The sequence below is a fragment of the Papio anubis genome, unplaced genomic scaffold (genome assembly GCF_008728515.1).
Source record: "Papio anubis isolate 15944 unplaced genomic scaffold, Panubis1.0 scaffold113, whole genome shotgun sequence".
NCBI classification, from domain to species: domain Eukaryota; kingdom Metazoa; phylum Chordata; class Mammalia; order Primates; family Cercopithecidae; genus Papio; species Papio anubis.
Genome location: NW_022160429.1, coordinates 83,527 through 106,853, shown reverse-complemented (window position 1 = coordinate 106,853; position 23,327 = coordinate 83,527). Strand labels below are relative to the sequence as shown.

The 23,327-nt window shown below is 36.8% G+C and overlaps 2 protein-coding genes across 4 annotated transcripts in view; one reads left to right on the top strand and one right to left on the bottom strand.

Moving 5' to 3' along the window:
* The window catches only part of LOC100998199 (pregnancy zone protein), a 47,696-nt gene extending 41,172 nt beyond the window's left edge, over positions 1 to 6,524 (bottom strand). For both annotated transcript variants that reach the window (XM_031661233.1, XM_031661234.1), the window contains exons 1-6: positions 6,427 to 6,524; positions 5,987 to 6,101; positions 5,739 to 5,848; positions 3,780 to 3,941; positions 2,195 to 2,422; positions 1,875 to 1,938 (exon numbers count right to left, since the gene is read on the bottom strand). In XM_031661233.1, the coding sequence (XP_031517093.1) occupies positions 1,875 to 1,938; positions 2,195 to 2,422; positions 3,780 to 3,941; positions 5,739 to 5,848; positions 5,987 to 6,059 (637 nt within the window). In that variant the 5' untranslated portion in view covers positions 6,060 to 6,101; positions 6,427 to 6,524. The remainder of the gene's footprint in view (positions 1 to 1,874; positions 1,939 to 2,194; positions 2,423 to 3,779; positions 3,942 to 5,738; positions 5,849 to 5,986; positions 6,102 to 6,426) is intronic.
* A 762-nt stretch (positions 6,525 to 7,286) lies between these two features.
* The window catches only part of LOC116272482 (pregnancy zone protein), a 47,692-nt gene continuing 31,651 nt past the window's right edge, over positions 7,287 to 23,327 (top strand). For both annotated transcript variants that reach the window (XM_031661235.1, XM_031661236.1), the window contains exons 1-8: positions 7,287 to 7,384; positions 7,710 to 7,824; positions 7,963 to 8,072; positions 9,868 to 10,029; positions 11,387 to 11,614; positions 11,871 to 11,934; positions 21,840 to 21,982; positions 22,825 to 22,974. In XM_031661235.1, coding sequence (XP_031517095.1) covers positions 7,752 to 7,824; positions 7,963 to 8,072; positions 9,868 to 10,029; positions 11,387 to 11,614; positions 11,871 to 11,934; positions 21,840 to 21,982; positions 22,825 to 22,974 — 930 coding nt within the window. In that variant the 5' untranslated portion in view covers positions 7,287 to 7,384; positions 7,710 to 7,751. The remainder of the gene's footprint in view (positions 7,385 to 7,709; positions 7,825 to 7,962; positions 8,073 to 9,867; positions 10,030 to 11,386; positions 11,615 to 11,870; positions 11,935 to 21,839; positions 21,983 to 22,824; positions 22,975 to 23,327) is intronic.

Below are 23,327 nucleotides of genomic sequence, written 5' to 3'. Positions count from 1 at the left end.
ACTATGCAGCCCTAAAAAGGAATGCTATCACGTCCTTTGCAGGAGCATAGATGGAGCTAGAGGCTATTATTCTTAGCAAAATAATGCAGGAACAGAAAACCAAATATTGCATGTTCTCGGTTATAAGTGAGAGCTAAATCATGAGAACATAATGGATACAAAGAGGAGGACAACACACAGTGGGGCCTATCTGAGGTCGGAGGGTAGGAGGAGGGAGAGCAGAAGACATTGAGGCCTATTGGAGGGTGGAGGGTGGGTGGAGAAAGAGGATCAGAAAAAATGACTATTGGGTAGTAGGCTTAGAACCTGGGTAATGAAATAATCTGTACAACAAATTCCTGTGACACGAGTTTACCTATATTACAAACCTGCACATGAACCCTTCAAACCTAAAATAAAAGTTAAAAAATAAAAATAATAAATAATAAAATTTGAGAAGGCTTCATTATTTAAAATCTGAAATCTGAAAATTAAATAGGCAAATAGTTTAGGAAATAATAATTTGGACAGTATGAAGAATAGTGTGAAAAGAGAACAGGCTGAGGAAGCTCAACTTCGACAATTTGAAAAGTTTTAAAAAGTTGAATTTAGACAAATGGTGAATAAAATGTGTTCTTTTACCACAGAGGTATAAGGGCTTTCAATAATTCTTTGGTGAAGAGTAAATCGGTAATTAATAACTATTAAAATATGTGGTTAAAATCGTTTTATGATGAAACAATTGTGATTTAATTAGCTACATTGAGAAATTTTTTCCAATTGTTGACTCAGCTACTTTCAATAAAATTTTGTGGCAACTTCACAAAGTGAATGATTAAATAACTATTCCTCATTTTACTACATAGAGATTTTTATACAGACTCTTCCTGCTATGAATAAAATTCAAATTGAAATATTATAAAAGAAAAAATCAAATAAATGTTTTAAAACCTTCAATTATTTCTGCGAATGTGATACATAGACCAGTATTAGAAGAAAATTATTCAACAAAAATTGAAGAGGAACAATGTACACAGTGGGATCCACTCTGTATATCTATCTCTACACTAGTATTGGGGAAAAAACTGATATTCAAAACTGGCAGCAGTTTTTAATGTTTAATTAAAATAATTATTATTAGAGTACTGATTAATAACTTGTAAATTTTAACTTTCTCAAAATTGTTTCAATTTTCAAAACTGAAAAATAAATGTTAAAAATTGATATTTTATGTTTCCAACTTAGCAGGAAGAGAAACCACAAAAACAGAAAACTTTAGGCATGGAACAAATCCTAATGGTTATTAAGTTTAGCTCACGGATGTGGTGGAAACTGGTACAATGTTTGCCTTAGTTTAGGTTAATTTCAAAAATGTTCATAGGTTCTCTTTTCAGTGGTTTAACCTCTACATTATTTGACTTAGAATAGAAAACAATCTTGGTTCCCTAGGCCTCAATTTATTTTTGAAGTGAATCCAACTTCACATATAAAGTACTCATGGCCTGGCACAAGAAAAAAAAAAAAAAAAATCTATCACCTTTCTTCCTTCCCATTTCCCATGATAATTACTCTTTTCTTCTCTGCAATATTAACATAATCAATGTACACTTTATTGGGGGTGGAGATGAATAGAAGGAAGCTTTTTAATTTTAGTGTGAGAAGAAACAAACGAAAGTGAAAAACTTAGCAGAGTGACTGATACAGAGTAGACAATCAAATTTATCTGTTGACTGTTGAATTTAAAAATGCCAGAGAGTCATAAGACGAGTATGTTCCTGCATGTCCTCCTTACTGTGAAGGGGTGATGGAAATGATTTCCCATTTGTGAACTGTCACTGAGGGAAGGGTAAGGATGTGTTAGCGGAGCAAGGAGAGATGAATCTGAGGATACTCACTGTCTCCTGACTCCACAGGCAGAGTGTGCGTTCCAGATCTGACGATGCCTCCCTTAGCCATGATCTGAAATGAAGAAACAGTAAAGGAACTTTTCTTGAGCTGGACACAGTTCTCAGCATTCTGTTCCCCACGTGACCCACTTTCAGTTGTCAAATCTCTGCTGGAGAGAATCAACCTCAAGAAAACTCACGGAATGAAGGACGCACAACAAGAACACAAAGCGGTTGTGTGCAAGTAGTTTATTCTGACATTCCTGAGCCTACTGACCACTTTTGTCCTACTGATAAGCTGCAATTGTATTCCATGGCCTCATTCTTACCAGGTAATGGAAACTGAGCTCCGATAGCTCTCCCACAGCCTGAATATTCAGTATGTAGTGTGCCCTGATACTCTGTGTGTGGCCACAGGGCAGGGTACCAGCCACAGGCTCCAGGTGAATGTAACTCCCACTTAAGGAGAAAACATGATTTGCAGTGTGCTGAGCGCCCTGGTGGTCTTCTGTTACCCATGAATAGTGAAAACACAAGTTGGGATGCACAGTGTAAACCTGAGTAAACAGAAAAACAAAGAAAGGATATCATCTTGAAATTCTTCACCTTAGCTTCTCACCAAAATGAATAGTTACAGCTGTGTCTTCTGCTCTAAAATACACTATGGCCTTCCCTCATAGTGGCTGACAGCCAAATGAATGAATTTTTCAGCCTCCCAACATTCAAATATTAAAAGGAAATCATCCACAAATTTATCTCTGTTGCCCCGATTCTGCTAACTCGTTACTACTTTGACATTTTCCTCCTGCCCCTCAAAACTAGAGGAAAAATGACATCCCAATGAGAATGATAAATAAACAAGTGGAAAAGGGATTTTTCAGAATTAGAATTACCTCATAAATTGGCTTAATTGAAATTAGGTTTTGTATTAATATAACATTCTATTACCTTACGAGCTTCAAAATTGAGTATAGTAATCCTAGTAAATTAGCATTTATGCCTCTTATCATTATTGTGACTTTCAACCTTTAAGACTTATGTGATTTCTGAAACTTTAAGCCTGGCAGATATTATTTAGAGCACAATTCGATTTCCCTTGTGGTAACTGCTCCTTAGCTTTCTTCAGAGTGCACTTATTTTTTTCTAAATTTATTAGGCATATTTTATGGACTCTTCTATTTGTTCTAATAAAGTTCCTACTTAAAAAAACCTTTTGCGCCTAAACACATCATACTAATAATGTACAGATCTGTCAACTCTATGAAAATAGGAACTTTTAAAGTGTAGGGACACGATTTAGTCACCTTTTAAATCCTAGGGACAGCAAGTGTCTATCACATAGAAAACATTAAAATCATTACATATTTTTGAGCTGAATTAACATGTGAACACTGAGAAGCAGAAATAATTTATATACTATTTACACTGAAATCCATAAACTAGTCTTTTATCACTTATTTGAGATAACAAGCATGAAAACTTTTTAGCTATAGAAATCTCTTGATCATCATCATTAGACAATTTATATTAAGTGTGTGTGTGTGTGTCTGTGTGTGTGTGTGATCACTTTACAAAATTTCTAAGTAGACATGGGAACAGTAACATAAAACCAATTACATGAATTACTGAAGCAGCTGATCTTGTCCAAGACCCAAATCAAATAAGATTTTTTTCATAATATATAAAATGTTACAGATAATGATGTTACTGACAAAATTATCAGGCACTTCTGTAGTGCCTTTTCTAATGCCTGTATATTTTTTTCATGAAATTCTATTATCCTCAAATTTATAACCTCAAAGTTAGATATCTTCTTATTTCTCACTCTTAAATGCAATCTGTATGTTTCTTCCGAATATATCTCTGTTCCTAACGTTTCTTCTTGTCCTCAGAGGTTTGTCTTTCTGTACTTACCTGGACAAAAAGTTTATTAGCCAAGATATGGGTAGTATTGATTGAAAACTGTGCAAGACCCTGTTCATTGGTGGTTGCATTGGAGAAATAATTGGCTTCACTCGCAGAGATGAAGATGAGTTTATTGGGGATGGGCACACCTTTCCCATCCACCAGAAGCACCTAAAAAAGAAAAGTACTTGATAGCTGATGTGAATAACACCCAGAGAGGCCTGAACTCATGTGAACAATGCTTTTGCTGCTGTAACTAAAACAACCCTCTGCCCCTCAAAAAAACCCCACCAAACCTTTATATTTATGACAAAATGTTTCCTTCCATTTGGATCCTCATGTCCTACATAGCTTATCTATGAAACTTTGCAGTATTTCCATTAAAGTCAGGGAGATTTTTAATAACTACAACATGCCACTTAATATGCACTTGGAATAGGAATAACAGAAATGAATTTAAACTGGCTGTTTTTCCCTTTTCACATAGATGGAGGCTAGAATGATTGGCTGTGTACTGAACTCTACTAGCTTAAAAAAGTTACTTAACTTCTCTGTGCTTCAGTTTTCCACCTTCATTAAAAGGGGAATAATAGTCGTGCCTCCTTCATTTGGTAGTGTTGAAGATTAAATAATTATTTAAAAATACATTAGAGGAGTAGGGCGGTTATAGTTTTTCAATAATCCATTGTGATTTAAAAACAGCCAGAAGAGAATAACTTGAATTTTTAGCAGAAAAAGGACAAATACTTAAGGTGATGAATATCTTAATTATGCTGATTGAATCTTCACAAATTATTTGAATGTATTACATAATCACATGTACTCTCCAAAATTGATACTATGATGTATCAATTTTTAAAAAAATTAAAGTAATAAAAATACATCAGAAGATATTTGGTGTATGATAATTATTCCACAAATGTTAGTTAATAACATTATTATCTCCTGCAACAAACCACCTAAGAAAATCCACATGAGAATGTTTTCTTCCCTTCCCCTCCCCTCCCTTCCCCATTCCCCTCCCCTCCCCACCTCTCCCTTCCCCTTCCCTTCCCTTCCCTTTTTTCCTTCTTTTCCTTTTCCTTCCCCTTTCCTTCTTTTGTTTTCTTTCATAACAGGTCTTGCTCTGTTGCCCAGGCTGGAGTACAGTGGTGCCATTATAACTTACAACAACATCGAAGCTCTGGGCTCAAGAGATCCTCCCACCTCAGCTTCCCAAGTAGCTGGGACTGCAGGTGCATGCCACCAGCCCACTGCTAATTTTTTTTTTTTTTTTTGTAGAGGCAGAGTCTTATTATGTTGCCAGGGCTGATTTAGAACTCTCAGCCTCAGAAGATTCTCCCCCATTGGCCTCTCAAAGTGCTGGTATTATAAGCATGAGCCACTATGCCTGGCCAAATGTCTCAATTTACTAATTATAAAGCTGGTAAAATTAATTATTAATATGAATAAAATTAATATTTTATTTATTGTTGTTAAAATATATAAGTTAACCATATAAATGATAATAATAATAATAACCATGAAATGCACACTAGTTTAATACCTATGCCTAAAATTAAAGACTTATTTGTTTATGTCAAAAGAGAACAACAGATAGAAAAAGGACACTGACAGCCATAAATGTTACAAACTCTGAAAATTCTGATGCTGCCTGGGTCATGACAGAGATATCATTTATTCTAAACTGGATGAAAGAAGAGGTTTGATATAATAACTAAGTCACATTACATTAAGTATCTTTATTAGCTACGTATTAAAATAGTATCTCTGATTCTCATAATCATTTAGTATGTGTCTGTTCGTTTCATCAGTGATATTTAGAAAGGAAAATATTTCCCCTTGGTTTCATAGGTTTGGTCATATTCATTAACTGATAACACTAATCAAGTGTGGGCTACATCACTGTGTCCTGTGCTTAAGTGTAACTGGGCACTTTGCTTACCTGTGCATTACGATATATCCTACCTGTCCAAAAAAGGGGATTCCTTGTCTAAAGTGTGAATCTACTTTCACAAATGTGAGTTTGGATGCAATGTTTGTGATTTCACTGATCCCGTTTGCAGTGACTACCAGATCTGAAAAATAGAAAGAGTCAGTACTTTTAGAAGTTACTTTAGTCATAAAATTTCTTTCTTACAAATGACCCTTATTTTGTTATGGAAAGTAAACTAATGTTTATTGTTTTATTCCCTACGTTCATTCATTACTCACACCTGTTCCCTCTTCTCTGATCCTGGCTTCCACTCTAAGCTTCATTTCAAAGCCCATATTTTTAATCTGGAGCATTTTGGTGTGTACTTGTTGGGTGACGCAGCCATTGCTGTTGAGCTGAGAAAAATGCCGAAAACAATAAATGTCAAACTGATTAAGATCAACAGTCACTCAATCTATTCTTCTCTCTCTAATGACAAGAAAACCTTTTTTTGCATTAAGCATGTTAATTGACCTTCAGGAACTTAATACTCATATCTGCCTTGTAACCTCCAAAGTTAGTCATCCAAATGAGAATCTTGCTGACTAAGAACAGAAATTTCTTTTTTGGCGGGGGATATTTTGGGACAGGCTTGTCCTGATGCCCTCTTTCTAGTTAGTAAAATGGAGTCTCACTGGTTGTAAACAGCGATAGCACTGAGGGAGAATACCGCCTACTAACCTGTTGACTGAATTCCTCACAGACCTCGTGCTTATCACAGTTAGGAACATGAAATAATTTTCTACACAGGCTCACAGTTGCAAGTCCTGGGACAGGTTTCCCATAGGTGTATCTGGCACATGAGAAATAAATCAGGAATTGAGAATGGCTATTTGCATTTTCCACCACCACTCCTCCAAAGAACTGCTCCTCTTTAGAGTTCCCCACACATCTTTATCATCTGGCTGCCCACCGAGTAGAAACCTGTCTGGAAAATGTCTCCCTCAGGAAATGTTATGCATTAAAACCTTTGCAACTTGACTGCACTGTAGCACCACATTCTCTTTGGGATTAAATATATGTAATATATTTATATCTACATATTTGTATGGATATCTGTATGTTTATATAAATATCTATATATTTAGATATATAGATTTATATATTTATATAAGTATATATTTATATAAATTTATATATTTATATAAGTATATATTTATATAAATATATACTTATATAAATATATAAATTTATATAAATATATACTTATATAAATATATAAATCTATATATCTAAATATATAGATATTTATATAAACATACAGATATCCATACAAATATGTAGATATAAATATATTACATATATTTAATCCCAAAGAGAATGTGGTGCTACAGTGCAGTCAAGTTGCAAAGGTTTTAATGCATAACATTTCCTGAGGGAGACATTTTCCAGACAGGTTTCTACTCGGTGGGCAGCCAGATGATAAAGATGTGTGGGGAACTCTAAAGAGGAGCAGTTCTTTGGAGGAGTGGTGGTGGAAAATGCAAATAGCCATTCTCAATTCCTGATTTATTTCTCATGTGCCAGATACACCTATGGGAAACCTGTCCCAGGACTTGCAACTGTGAGCCTGTGTAGAAAATTATTTCATGTTCCTAACTGTGATAAGCACGAGGTCTGTGAGGAATTCAGTCAACAGGTTAGTAGGCGGTATTCTCCCTCAGTGCTATCGCTGTTTACAACCAGTGAGACTCCATTTTACTAACTAGAAAGAGGGCATCAGGACAAGCCTGTCCCAAAATATCCCCTGCCAAAAAAGAAATTTCTGTTCTTAGTCAGCAAGATTCTCATTTGGATGACTAACTTTGGAGGTTACAAGGCAGATATGAGTATTAAGTTCCTGAAGGTCAATTAACATGCTTAATGCAAAAAAAGGTTTTCTTGTCATTAGAGAGAGAAGAATAGATTGAGTGACTGTTGATCTTAATCAGTTTGACATTTATTGTTTTCGGCATTTTTCTCAGCTCAACAGCAATGGCTGCGTCACCCAACAAGTACACACCAAAATGCTCCAGATTAAAAATATGGGCTTTGAAATGAAGCTTAGAGTGGAAGCCAGGATCAGAGAAGAGGGAACAGGTGTGAGTAATGAATGAACGTAGGGAATAAAACAATAAACATTAGTTTACTTTCCATAACAAAATAAGGGTCATTTGTAAGAAAGAAATTTTATGACTAAAGTAACTTCTAAAAGTACTGACTCTTTCTATTTTTCAGATCTGGTAGTCACTGCAAACGGGATCAGTGAAATCACAAACATTGCATCCAAACTCACATTTGTGAAAGTAGATTCACACTTTAGACAAGGAATCCCCTTTTTTGGACAGGTAGGATATATCGTAATGCACAGGTAAGCAAAGTGCCCAGTTACACTTAAGCACAGGACACAGTGATGTAGCCCACACTTGATTAGTGTTATCAGTTAATGAATATGACCAAACCTATGAAACCAAGGGGAAATATTTTCCTTTCTAAATATCACTGATGAAACGAACAGACACATACTAAATGATTATGAGAATCAGAGATACTATTTTAATACGTAGCTAATAAAGATACTTAATGTAATGTGACTTAGTTATTATATCAAACCTCTTCTTTCATCCAGTTTAGAATAAATGATATCTCTGTCATGACCCAGGCAGCATCAGAATTTTCAGAGTTTGTAACATTTATGGCTGTCAGTGTCCTTTTTCTATCTGTTGTTCTCTTTTGACATAAACAAATAAGTCTTTAATTTTAGGCATAGGTATTAAACTAGTGTGCATTTCATGGTTATTATTATTATTATCATTTATATGGTTAACTTATATATTTTAACAACAATAAATAAAATATTAATTTTATTCATATTAATAATTAATTTTACCAGCTTTATAATTAGTAAATTGAGACATTTGGCCAGGCATAGTGGCTCATGCTTATAATACCAGCACTTTGAGAGGCCAATGGGGGAGAATCTTCTGAGGCTGAGAGTTCTAAATCAGCCCTGGCAACATAATAAGACTCTGCCTCTACAAAAAAAAAAAAAAATTAGCAGTGGGCTGGTGGCATGCACCTGCAGTCCCAGCTACTTGGGAAGCTGAGGTGGGAGGATCTCTTGAGCCCAGAGCTTCGATGTTGTTGTAAGTTATAATGGCACCACTGTACTCCAGCCTGGGCAACAGAGCAAGACCTGTTATGAAAGAAAACAAAAGAAGGAAAGGGGAAGGAAAAGGAAAAGAAGGAAAAAAGGGAAGGGAAGGGAAGGGGAAGGGAGAGGTGGGGAGGGGAGGGGAATGGGGAAGGGAGGGGAGGGGAAGGGAAGAAAACATTCTCATGTGGATTTTCTTAGGTGGTTTGTTGCAGGAGATAATAATGTTATTAACTAACATTTGTGGAATAATTATCATACACCAAATATCTTCTGATGTATTTTTATTACTTTAATTTTTTTAAAAATTGATACATCATAGTATCAATTTTGGAGAGTACATGTGATTATGTAATACATTCAAATAATTTGTGAAGATTCAATCAGCATAATTAAGATATTCATCACCTTAAGTATTTGTCCTTTTTCTGCTAAAAATTCAAGTTATTCTCTTCTGGCTGTTTTTAAATCACAATGGATTATTGAAAAACTATAACCGCCCTACTCCTCTAATGTATTTTTAAATAATTATTTAATCTTCAACACTACCAAATGAAGGAGGCACGACTATTATTCCCCTTTTAATGAAGGTGGAAAACTGAAGCACAGAGAAGTTAAGTAACTTTTTTAAGCTAGTAGAGTTCAGTACACAGCCAATCATTCTAGCCTCCATCTATGTGAAAAGGGAAAAACAGCCAGTTTAAATTCATTTCTGTTATTCCTATTCCAAGTGCATATTAAGTGGCATGTTGTAGTTATTAAAAATCTCCCTGACTTTAATGGAAATACTGCAAAGTTTCATAGATAAGCTATGTAGGACATGAGGATCCAAATGGAAGGAAACATTTTGTCATAAATATAAAGGTTTGGTGGGGTTTTTTTGAGGGGCAGAGGGTTGTTTTAGTTACAGCAGCAAAAGCATTGTTCACATGAGTTCAGGCCTCTCTGGGTGTTATTCACATCAGCTATCAAGTACTTTTCTTTTTTAGGTGCTTCTGGTGGATGGGAAAGGTGTGCCCATCCCCAATAAACTCATCTTCATCTCTGCGAGTGAAGCCAATTATTTCTCCAATGCAACCACCAATGAACAGGGTCTTGCACAGTTTTCAATCAATACTACCCATATCTTGGCTAATAAACTTTTTGTCCAGGTAAGTACAGAAAGACAAACCTCTGAGGACAAGAAGAAACGTTAGGAACAGAGATATATTCGGAAGAAACATACAGATTGCATTTAAGAGTGAGAAATAAGAAGATATCTAACTTTGAGGTTATAAATTTGAGGATAATAGAATTTCATGAAAAAAATATACAGGCATTAGAAAAGGCACTACAGAAGTGCCTGATAATTTTGTCAGTAACATCATTATCTGTAACATTTTATATATTATGAAAAAAATCTTATTTGATTTGGGTCTTGGACAAGATCAGCTGCTTCAGTAATTCATGTAATTGGTTTTATGTTACTGTTCCCATGTCTACTTAGAAATTTTGTAAAGTGATCACACACACACACAGACACACACACACACACTTAATATAAATTGTCTAATGATGATGATCAAGAGATTTCTATAGCTAAAAAGTTTTCATGCTTGTTATCTCAAATAAGTGATAAAAGACTAGTTTATGGATTTCAGTGTAAATAGTATATAAATTATTTCTGCTTCTCAGTGTTCACATGTTAATTCAGCTCAAAAATATGTAATGATTTTAATGTTTTCTATGTGATAGACACTTGCTGTCCCTAGGATTTAAAAGGTGACTAAATCGTGTCCCTACACTTTAAAAGTTCCTATTTTCATAGAGTTGACAGATCTGTACATTATTAGTATGATGTGTTTAGGCGCAAAAGGTTTTTTTAAGTAGGAACTTTATTAGAACAAATAGAAGAGTCCATAAAATATGCCTAATAAATTTAGAAAAAAATAAGTGCACTCTGAAGAAAGCTAAGGAGCAGTTACCACAAGGGAAATCGAATTGTGCTCTAAATAATATCTGCCAGGCTTAAAGTTTCAGAAATCACATAAGTCTTAAAGGTTGAAAGTCACAATAATGATAAGAGGCATAAATGCTAATTTACTAGGATTACTATACTCAATTTTGAAGCTCGTAAGGTAATAGAATGTTATATTAATACAAAACCTAATTTCAATTAAGCCAATTTATGAGGTAATTCTAATTCTGAAAAATCCCTTTTCCACTTGTTTATTTATCATTCTCATTGGGATGTCATTTTTCCTCTAGTTTTGAGGGGCAGGAGGAAAATGTCAAAGTAGTAACGAGTTAGCAGAATCGGGGCAACAGAGATAAATTTGTGGATGATTTCCTTTTAATATTTGAATGTTGGGAGGCTGAAAAATTCATTCATTTGGCTGTCAGCCACTATGAGGGAAGGCCATAGTGTATTTTAGAGCAGAAGACACAGCTGTAACTATTCATTTTGGTGAGAAGCTAAGGTGAAGAATTTCAAGATGATATCCTTTCTTTGTTTTTCTGTTTACTCAGGTTTACACTGTGCATCCCAACTTGTGTTTTCACTATTCATGGGTAACAGAAGACCACCAGGGCGCTCAGCACACTGCAAATCATGTTTTCTCCTTAAGTGGGAGTTACATTCACCTGGAGCCTGTGGCTGGTACCCTGCCCTGTGGCCACACACAGAGTATCAGGGCACACTACATACTGAATATTCAGGCTGTGGGAGAGCTATCGGAGCTCAGTTTCCATTACCTGGTAAGAATGAGGCCATGGAATACAATTGCAGCTTATCAGTAGGACAAAAGTGGTCAGTAGGCTCAGGAATGTCAGAATAAACTACTTGCACACAACCGCTTTGTGTTCTTGTTGTGCGTCCTTCATTCCGTGAGTTTTCTTGAGGTTGATTCTCTCCAGCAGAGATTTGACAACTGAAAGTGGGTCACGTGGGGAACAGAATGCTGAGAACTGTGTCCAGCTCAAGAAAAGTTCCTTTACTGTTTCTTCATTTCAGATCATGGCTAAGGGAGGCATCGTCAGATCTGGAACGCACACTCTGCCTGTGGAGTCAGGAGACAGTGAGTATCCTCAGATTCATCTCTCCTTGCTCCGCTAACACATCCTTACCCTTCCCTCAGTGACAGTTCACAAATGGGAAATCATTTCCATCACCCCTTCACAGTAAGGAGGACATGCAGGAACATACTCGTCTTATGACTCTCTGGCATTTTTAAATTCAACAGTCAACAGATAAATTTGATTGTCTACTCTGTATCAGTCACTCTGCTAAGTTTTTCACTTTCGTTTGTTTCTTCTCACACTAAAATTAAAAAGCTTCCTTCTATTCATCTCCACCCCCAATAAAGTGTACATTGATTATGTTAATATTGCAGAGAAGAAAAGAGTAATTATCATGGGAAATGGGAAGGAAGAAAGGTGATAGATTTTTTTTTTTTTTTTTCTTGTGCCAGGCCATGAGTACTTTATATGTGAAGTTGGATTCACTTCAAAAATAAATTGAGGCCTAGGGAACCAAGATTGTTTTCTATTCTAAGTCAAATAATGTAGAGGTTAAACCACTGAAAAGAGAACCTATGAACATTTTTGAAATTAACCTAAACTAAGGCAAACATTGTACCAGTTTCCACCACATCCGTGAGCTAAACTTAATAACCATTAGGATTTGTTCCATGCCTAAAGTTTTCTGTTTTTGTGGTTTCTCTTCCTGCTAAGTTGGAAACATAAAATATCAATTTTTAACATTTTTCAGTTTTGAAAATTGAAACAATTTTGAGAAAGTTAAAATTTACAAGTTATTAATCAGTACTCTAATAATAATTATTTTAATTAAACATTAAAAACTGCTGCCAGTTTTGAATATCAGTTTTTTCCCCAATACTAGTGTAGAGATAGATATACAGAGTGGATCCCACTGTGTACATTGTTCCTCTTCAATTTTTGTTGAATAATTTTCTTCTAATACTGGTCTATGTATCACATTCGCAGAAATAATTGAAGGTTTTAAAACATTTATTTGATTTTTTCTTTTATAATATTTCAATTTGAATTTTATTCATAGCAGGAAGAGTCTGTATAAAAATCTCTATGTAGTAAAATGAGGAATAGTTATTTAATCATTCACTTTGTGAAGTTGCCACAAAATTTTATTGAAAGTAGCTGAGTCAACAATTGGAAAAAATTTCTCAATGTAGCTAATTAAATCACAATTGTTTCATCATAAAACGATTTTAACCACATATTTTAATAGTTATTAATTACCGATTTACTCTTCACCAAAGAATTATTGAAAGCCCTTATACCTCTGTGGTAAAAGAACACATTTTATTCACCATTTGTCTAAATTCAACTTTTTAAAACTTTTCAAATTGTCGAAGTTGAGCTTCCTCAGCCTGTTCTCTTTTCACACTATTCTTCATACTGTCCAAATTATTATTTCCTAAACTATTTGCCTATTTAATTTTCAGATTTCAGATTTTAAATAATGAAGCCTTCTCAAATTTTATTATTTATTATTTTTATTTTTTAACTTTTATTTTAGGTTTGAAGGGTTCATGTGCAGGTTTGTAATATAGGTAAACTCGTGTCACAGGAATTTGTTGTACAGATTATTTCATTACCCAGGTTCTAAGCCTACTACCCAATAGTCATTTTTTCTGATCCTCTTTCTCCACCCACCCTCCACCCTCCAATAGGCCTCAATGTCTTCTGCTCTCCCTCCTCCTACCCTCCGACCTCAGATAGGCCCCACTGTGTGTTGTCCTCCTCTTTGTATCCATTATGTTCTCATGATTTAGCTCTCACTTATAACCGAGAACATGCAATATTTGGTTTTCTGTTCCTGCATTATTTTGCTAAGAATAATAGCCTCTAGCTCCATCTATGCTCCTGCAAAGGACGTGATAGCATTCCTTTTTAGGGCTGCATAGTTTCATGGTGTATATGTACCACATTTTCTTTATCTAGTCTTCCACTGATGGGCATTTAGGTTGATTCCATGTCTTCGCTATTGTGAATAGGGTTGCAATGAACATACGTGTGCATGTGTCTTTATGACAGAATGATTTATATTCCTTTGGATATATACCCAGTACTGGGATTCTTGGGTCAAATGATAGTTCTGTTTTTAGCTCTTTGAGGAATCACCACACTGCTTTCCACAATGGCTGAACTAATTTACATTCCCACCAACAGTGTATAAGCATTCTGTTTTCTCCACAACTTTGCCAACATCTGTTATTTTTTGACTTTTAATAATAGCCATTCTGACTGATGTGAGATGATAATCTCATTGTGGTTTTGATTTGCATTTCTCTGATATTCAGTGGTATTGAGCTTTTTTTCATTCGCTTGTTGGCCACGTGTGTATCTTCTTTTGAAAAGTGTTTGTGTCCTTTGCTCACTTTTTAATGTGGTGGTTTGTTTTCTCCTTGTAAATTTGTTTAAATTCTATATAGATGCTGGATATTAGACCTTTATCGGATGCACAGTTTGCAAAAGTTTTCTCTCATTCTCTAAGCTGTCTGTTTACTCTATTGATAGTTTCTTTTGCTGTGCAGAAGCTCTTTAGGTTAATTAGATCCCATTTGTCAATGTTTGCATTTGTTGAGATTGTTTTTAGTGTCTTCTTCATGAAACCTTTGCAATTCCTGTGTCCAGAATGGTATTGCCTAGGTTGTCTTCCAGAGTTTGTATACTTTTTGGTTTTACATTTAAGTCTTTAACTCATCTTGAGTTGATTTTTGTATATTGTGTAAGCAGGAGATCCAGTTTCAATCTTCTGCCCATGGCTAGCCAGTTATCTCAGCACCATTTATTGAATAGGGAGTTCTCTCCTTGTGTTTGCCAGCTTTGTTGAAGATCAGATGGTTGTGGGTGTGCAGCATTATTTCTGGTCTCTGTATTCTGCTCCATTGATTTGTGTGTCTGTTTTTGTACCAGTACTATGCTGTTCTGGTAACTGTAGCACTGTAGTATAGTTTGAAGTTGGGTAGTGTGATGCCTCCTCCTTTGTTCTTTTTGCTTAGGGTTGGCTTGGCTATTTGGGGCTCTTTTTTTAGTTCCATATAAATTTTAAAATAGTTTTATCTAGGTCTGTGAAGGATGTCATTGGTAGTTTTATAGGAAAAGCATTAAATCTACAAATTGCTTTGGGCAATATGACCATTTTCACGATATTGATTCTTCCTATCTATGAGCATGGAATATTTTTCCATTTGCTTGTGTCATCTCTGATTTCTTTGAGCAGTGTTTTATAATTCTCATTGCAGAGATCTTTCACCTCCCTGGTTAGCTGTATTTCTCGATATTTTATTCTTTTTGTGACAATTGTGAATGGGATTGCATTCCTGATTTGCCTTTTGGCTTGGCTGTTGTTGGTGTATAGGAATGCTAGTCATTTTTGTACATTGATTTTGTATCCTGAAATTTTGCTAACATCATTTTTCAGCTTAAGGAGCTTTTGGGCCAAGACTATGGGGTTTTCTAGATATAGAATCATGTCGTCTGCAAACAGGAATAGTTTGACTTCCTCTCTTCCTATTTGGATGCCCTTTATTTCTTTGTCTTGCCCGGCTGTTCTGGCTAGGACTTCTAATACTGTGTTGAATAGGAGTGGTGAGAGAGAGCATCCTTGTCTTGCGCCAGTTTTTAAGGAGAATGCTTCCAGCTTTTTCCCAGTCAGTATGATGTTGGCTGTGGGTTTGTCATAGATGGTTATGATTATTTTGAGGTGTGTTCTTTTAATATCTAGTTTATTGGGAGTTTTTAACACAAAGAGGTGTTGAATTCTACTAAAATCATTTTCCACATCTGATGAGATAATCTTATTTTTGTCATTAGTTCTGCTTATATGATGAATTACATCTATTGATATGCACATGTTGAACCAACCTTGCACCACAGGGATGAAGTCTACTTGATCAAGGTGTCTAAGCTTTTTGATGTGCTGCTGGATTCAGTTTGCCAGTATTTTATTGAGGACTTTCACATCGATGTTCATCAAGAATATTGGTTTGCAAATATTTTGTTGAGGATTTTTGCATCAATGTTCACCAAGGATGTTTGGTCAGACTATTTTTTATGTGAGTCCCACCTCTCCTCATTGGGGGCAACCCCACAACCTGGGACTGCAGCCACTACCCCCTCACCCCCATCAGGGTTTTCAGGCTGGTAGCAACTCTACATTTCCCTGGGACAGAGCTCACAGAGGGAGAGGCTGGCTGCCATTTTTTCTGTCTTGAAGCTTCCATTGCTGTAACTTTCAGGTTCTGAAGGGCAAGTAGTGATTAGGATGTAGCATGGATCCCCTGCACAGCACAGCTGACCCACTAGTTCTTTTAGTTGTGATGTCACATTGTCGAGATCTTTCTAACTTTTTGATGTGGATATTTAGTGCTATAAGTTTCCCTCTTAACACTGCCTTAGCTGTGTCCCACAAATTCTGGTATGTTTTATCTTTGTTCTCATTAGTTTCAAAGAACTTCCTGATTTCTGCCTAAACTTCATTATTTGCCCAAAAGTCATGCAGGAGCAGGTTGTTTAATTTCTATGTAATTGTATGGTTTTGAGTGATTTTCTTCTTATTGAACTCTATTTTAATCACATGGTAGTCCGAGAGTGTGGAGTGTAAGGTTTTGTTTTTTTAATTTGCTGAGAATTGTTTTATGTCTGATTGTGTGATCGATTTTAGAGTAGTGCCATGTGCAGTTGAGAAGAATGTATATGTTATTGTTTTGAGGTGGATAGTTTTGTAGATGTCTATCAGATCCATTTTGGTCCAGTGCTGAGTTCAGATCCCAAATGTCTTTGTTAATTTTCTGCCTTGATGATCTGTCTAATACTGTCAGTGGAGTGTTGACTTTTCTCAATATTGTTGTGTAGGAGTCTAAGTCTCTTTGAAGGTCTCTAGAAACTTGTTTTATGAATCTGTGTGCTCCTGTGTTGGGTACATATAGATTTTGTTTAGTTAGGTCTTCTTGTTGAATTAAACCCTTTACCATTATGTAATTCCCTTCTTTGTCTTTTTTTTTTTTTTAAACCTTTCTTAGTTTAAAGTCTGTTTTGTCTGAAATTAGTATTGCAACCTCTGCTTTTTTCTTTTTATTATACTTTAAGTTCTGGGGTACATGTGCAGAATGTGCAGGTTTGTTACATAGGTATATGTGCCATGGTGGTTTGCTGCACCCATCAGCCCATCATCTACATTAGGTATTTCTCCTAATGCTATCCCTCCCCCAGTCCCCCACCCTCCAGCAGGCCCCAGTGTGTGACGTTCCCCTCCCTGTGTCCATGTATTCTCATTGTTCAACTCCCACTTATGAGTGAGATGTGGTGTTTGGTTTTCTGTTCTTCTGTTACTTTGCTGAGAATGATGGTTTCCAGCTTCATCCATGTCCCTGCAAAGGACATGAACTCTTCCTTTTTTATGGCTGCATAGTATTCCATGGTGTTTATGTGCCACATTTTCTTTATACAGTCTATCATTGATGGGCATTTGGCAACCCCTGCTTTTTTGTATTTTCCATTTGCTTGGCAGTTTTTTCTCCTTCCCTTTGTCTTCAGCCTATGGGTGTCATTGCATGTGAGATGGGTCTCTTAAAGACAGCGTACCACTAGGTCTTGCTTCCTCATCCGGCTTGCCACTCTGTGCCTCTTAATTGGGGCATTAAGTCTGTTTACATTCGAGGTTAATATTGAGATGTGTGAATTTGAATCTGTCATCATGTTGTTAGCTGTTTGTCAACTTGTTTGTGTAATTGCTTTATAGTGTCACTGGTCTGTGTACTTCAGTGTGTTTTTGTACTGGCTGGTAATAGTCTTTCCTTTTTATATTTAGTGCTTTTTTCTGGAGCTCTTGTTAGATGGGTCTGGTGGTAACAAACTCCTTCAGCATTTCCTTGTCTGAGAAGGATCTTATTTCTCCTTCATTTATGACATTTAGTTTGGCCCAATATGAAATTCTTGGTTGGAATTTCTTTTCTTTAAGAATGTTGGCTGGGCACAGTGGTTTATGCCTGTAACCCCAGCACTTTGGGAGGCCGAGGTGGGTGGATCACAAGGTCAGGAGATCAAGACCATCCTGGCCAACATGGTGAAATCCCATCTCTACTAAAAATACAAAAATTAGCTGGGTGTGGTGGTGCATGTCTGTAGTCCCAGCTACTCAGGAGGCTGAGGCAGCAGAATTTCTTGAACCTGGGAGGTGGATGTTGCAGTGAGCTGAGATTGCACTACTGCACTCCAGTCTGGTGACAGAGTGAGACTCCATCTAAAAATAAATAAGTAAATAAATAAAAAAATATTAATGTTGAATATAGGCCCCCAGTATCTTATGGCTTGTAGGGTGTCTGCTAAGAGACCCACTGTTAGTCTGATGGGCTTCCCTTTGTAGATGACTTGTCCTTTCTCTCTAGTTGCCTTAACATTTTTTTTTCTTTCATTTCAACCTTGGTGAATCTGATGATTATGTCTTGGGGATGACCTTCTTGTGAAGTATATTTTGAGGTTCTCTACATTTCCTGAATTTGAATTTGGCCTCTCTAGCTAGGAAGGGAAGTTCATGTGGATGATATCCTAAAATATGTTTTCCAAGTTGCTTTCATTATGCTCATCTCTTTCAGGGACACCAGTGAATTGTAGATTCAGTCTTTTTACATACATAATCCCATATTTCTAAGAGGCTTTGTTCATTCTTTTTCATTCTTTTGTCTTTATTCTTGTCTGACTATTGTATTTCAGAAAGTTAATCTTGTAGCTCTGAGATTCTTTCCTCAGCTTGGTCTGTTGTGCTGTTAATACTTGTGATTGCATTATGAAATTCTTGTAGACTGTTGTTCAGCTCTATCAGGTTGGTTATGTTCTTTTCTTTACTGGCTATTTTGTTTGTCAGTCCTGCATCATTTTATTGTGATTCTTAGCTTCCTTAGATTGGATTTCAACATTCTTCTGAATCTCAATGATCTTCATTCCTATCTATATTCTGAATTCTATTTCTGTCATTTCAGCCATTTCAGCCCAGTTAACAACCCTTGCTGGAGAACTGGTGTGATCATTTGGAAGAAAGAAGATGCTCTGGCTTTTCGAGTTATCAGAGTCCTTGTGCTGGTTCTTTCTCATCTTTGTGGGCTGATGTTCCTTCAGTCTTAAAAATTGCTGTTGTTTTGATTTTTTCCTTTTATCCTATTCGATGACCTTGGGAGTTTGATTGTGATATAAAGTGGGTTCAGTCAACTGACTTTGTTACCAGAAGATTCAGGGGCAGTGGAGGCAGGAAGGGGCAAGGCTCAGCTCAGGACTCCTGGATTGCCTGCTGTAACTCCGGGGGACGGGTATCTGGCTCCAGCTTTGTTCTCTGGCTCCTCGAGGTTGGGAACATGCTGCACTGAAGGGACCAAAGTGCTCCCAGACCCCTGGTCACAACACTCCCATGGGTGATGTCAGCCAAAGCACTTTGCAGGACGGTAGCAGTGGGATCCCTCCTCATTCACATGTACCAGCAGCACGGCAGTGGCAGGGTGGTGGGGTACACGCTCATCAGCTGTGGCAGGGTGCTAGCAGGTGCCAGGTTCCTGGCCTTTGTGCAGGCATTCATAGCAGTGGTCACAGCAGTATGACTCAGGGGATTGGGGGATCCCCACCAGCAACTGCGCATGCATTTGCAGTGATGGTGGTGTTAGCATGGGGATGGGACACTAGTGGGTGCAGGACTATATGAACCTTTTGTGTGCATTCATGCTGGTGGCAGTGTCTGCACATGGCTAGGGGTCGGTTTGTGTGTTTTGTGCCTAGTTTTGCACTGGCAGCTCCAGTGCACGGGCAGGGTGCTGGTAGGGCTGGGGTTGGTGAGCTTAGTGTCTGCCAATGCTCTGATGTCAGTGGTGGTGTGGTAGGGGTAGGGGGGATGGAGTACACTCATGCTGCCAGCAGTGGCAAGGCAGGGTGCACGCACACACAGGTGCTGGCAAATTTTATTATTAAAAGCTTTAATTTCCTGCCACTATTCTTTGCTATAAAGTCACTATAATTTTTTTTTTCTGTTTTTATGACATTTCTATCTACCCCACCTTCCTTGTTGAACTCAAGACACAGTGATAGAAGGGCTTCCTTCCTTTTAGAAGGGGAACTTATTTCCTTTCTGAGGTCTGAGCTAAAACTTGATCTGTCCAACTGAAGAGAAATACGAATGGCATGACGCTGCCTTAAGGATATTTTAAACTTCCTTTCTTCCCAAACTTAAGAACTTTGCAGTATAAACACATAGTGATATAAAATAATAAGTACTGTTACGCTAAAGTAAAATTTGCATAAAGTTGGAAAATTTCCATGTTCTGCATAGAGTTAAAACAGTTTTTAATTGAGCACCACCTATCTCAGGGCTTTAATACAATCATTTTTAAAAAGTAAATTTTGGCCAGGCACAGTGGCTGCTGCCTGTAATTGCAGCATTTTGGGAGGATTGCTTGAACCCAGGAGTTTGGGACCAGTCTGGGCTACAGAGCAAGACCCTAGCTCTACAAAAATATATGAAAAATTAGCCAAACATGGTGTTGTGCACCTATAGTCCCAGCTACTGGGGAGGCTGAGGCAGTACAATCACTTGAGCCCAGAAATTTGAGGCTGCAGTGAGCTATGATTGCACCACTGCATTCCAGCCTGGGCAACAGAGCAAGATCCTGTCTCAAAAAAAATTACATTTATTTAAGATGTACAGCATAATGTTATGGGACACATATAGATAATAAAATGACAACTATAGTGATACAAAGTAACATGGCCATTATCTCACTTACTTACTCATTTGTGTGTGTGTGTGTGTGTGTGTGTGGCAAGAACAGCTAAAATGTACTCATTTGGCAAAAATCTAAAATATAGTGCCATTTTATTAACTACAGTCTTCATGTTGTGTATTAGATAGCTAGCCTTGTTCATCCTGATATTATACATCATAAAATATTCCTAAGGATATTAGACTTAATTTTTAACACATATGGTTAAGAAAAAAATAAAATCAATTATAGTTCTTCTGCAATTATAATTGTCCTAGTCCTACATTATTTGGAGTTTCAACAATGTCTAGAGACTCTGTTATCCTACGTATTGCCTAACTGCACCAAGAATATGTTACTGGAAAAGAACTTGGAAGCACCAGAATTTAAAGCCATATAGCTGGGAATCTGGAACAGGAGGATGTAGAGAAAAGGAAGATGTGGAAACAATGCCAGATGGTATCTGTCCTTTCTTTATGTACCGAGGTCTCAGAAACTTTGCTGTCATTAAGTCTCTCATGGTTTTATAATTACTGTTATTCAACTAAATGTGGGCCATCTACTCAAGTCACCAGTGGACCATTCAGAAAATGGAACCTTTGTTGTTGCCTTTTTGTAACTACCTGGTGGCCCTTTACCCTGCTTTAAAATGTAATGTATTTTCTGAAGTGTTATCTGGCACCATTTAATACTTCCAGTAGAAATATGCTAATGTACTTATAAGAGTTTAATGCTGCAATGAAAAGTCCAAGCATGAAATATTCTTTTAGGAAACTCAATTAGTAGGAACTTTTTTTTACATACAGAACTTTTTAAAAGTCATATATTACAAAATAAACTCATTATATCTTACAAGTTATAGCTCTATATTTAAATTGAGAATCACCTCTAGTCTGAAATGTAAACAAACTAGTTGTCACATATATACGCAGAAAATCTGGAGCTATTGGTATTTAATTGATTTAGGCAACAGGTAAGTGGCATATCAAATAAAAAAGATGTGAGTGAATGGAACTTTGTTAACTTCCGCTATAATTAAAGTTCTGAAGGGAGACATTGACCTACTAATTTCACCAAATAACTAATGGCACGTAGACAGATTAAGCCATTGAATGAATAGACACAGTTCTAAACTGAATAAGACCAAGCAATAGTGTCCGGACTTATGACCATTTTGTCTCACTCTCTCCATGTTCCAGTGAAAGGCAGTTTTGCCTTATCCTTCCCTGTGGAGTCAGACATTGCCCCCATTGCACGAATGTTCATCTTCGCCATTTTACCAGATGGAGAAGTTATTGGAGACTCTGAAAAGTTTGAGATTGAAAACTGTCTAGCCAACAAGGTGAGTGATTTAACAGAAAATTAAAAGAACACAAATAAATGATACTGTAGGAGCCATCTATTTTACCCCAGAGAAAGCTGAGTCCAGAAAAGTAAAACGAGTTGCCCAACAGTTCCCAACAAGTTTATGGCAGACCTGAATTTCTAGGCATCTAATACAGTACTTTTTCAATTACACAAAGCTGCTACCAAATAAAATACGATCAGTTTTGTGTTCATGATGCTCTTCTCTGCTGATTCAATTGTGTGAGTATGTAAAATGCTAAGACTCAAAAGTTCCCAAAGCCTGAAGAATAAGTGCAAACACCTAGGATTACCTTATCATGTGTCAGAGATAAAGATGGCCATCTAAAAATCAAACAAGATATCTATCCTTATCCTGCCTCAGTTGTCTCCTTAGGACAAGACTAAGCTACTGAGAAGCTATATTTTGTTAAGAGTCCCCACCTATGTGCTAGTCATGTTTAAAAGAGTGAATAAATTAATGTGTTGCCAAAGTATTAGATAATTTGGATCCTGTCTAAATAGCATCACTTTTGGTCACTGGAGTAGGTAAGCTTGTTATAAAATTAATACTTACAAACATAAGGGAAGTCATGTACCTTTTAACAGATCTAACTATTTATGTCTCTAGAGTTGTTGGGATCTGTGATTGGGGTAATAAGTGATTTACGAATTATTTTCTATTTTTAAAGTGAAGGAAACATATAAAAATAGGTTTCTGACTGACATCACCAACATAGTCATATGAATTGAATATAAGGGTGACTTAGGAGATGCAGGTGACTGCAAGATCACAGAAGTAGGGAAAACGCTAATTGACATTCCCTTCATTTCCCACAGGTGGATTTGAGCTTCAGCCCAGCACAAAGTCCCCCAGCCTCACACGCCCACCTGCGAGTAGGAGCTGCTCCGCAGTCCCTCTGTGCCCTTCGTGCTGTGGACCAAAGCATGCTGCTCATGAAGCCTGAGGCTGAGCTCTCCGCGTCCTCAGTGAGTTTCCAGCAGCCTTGGGGACCCGGAAGGGCCGTTCCAGAGGCTCAGAGCAGGAAGCCTCTGTTGAGAGTAAAATGTAACAGTAAAAATACCTCCCACTTGCCGAGTACTTGACAGTTTCTCAAGCTGTCTCATATAGGTTTTCTCGCTTAATCTGCCCAACATTCCGGAGAGTAATAGTCCCATTTTAAGATGAGAAAAGAGGATTCAGAATAGTTGAGAGATTTGTTCAAGATAAGTGGCATAAGCTGAGATGTGATTCTGAAATTCTGAATCTGCCTGCAAGTATAATTCCTTCTATGACACAGCTTCTATTTCTGTAAAGAATCAAGTCTTAACCTCAGTTATTA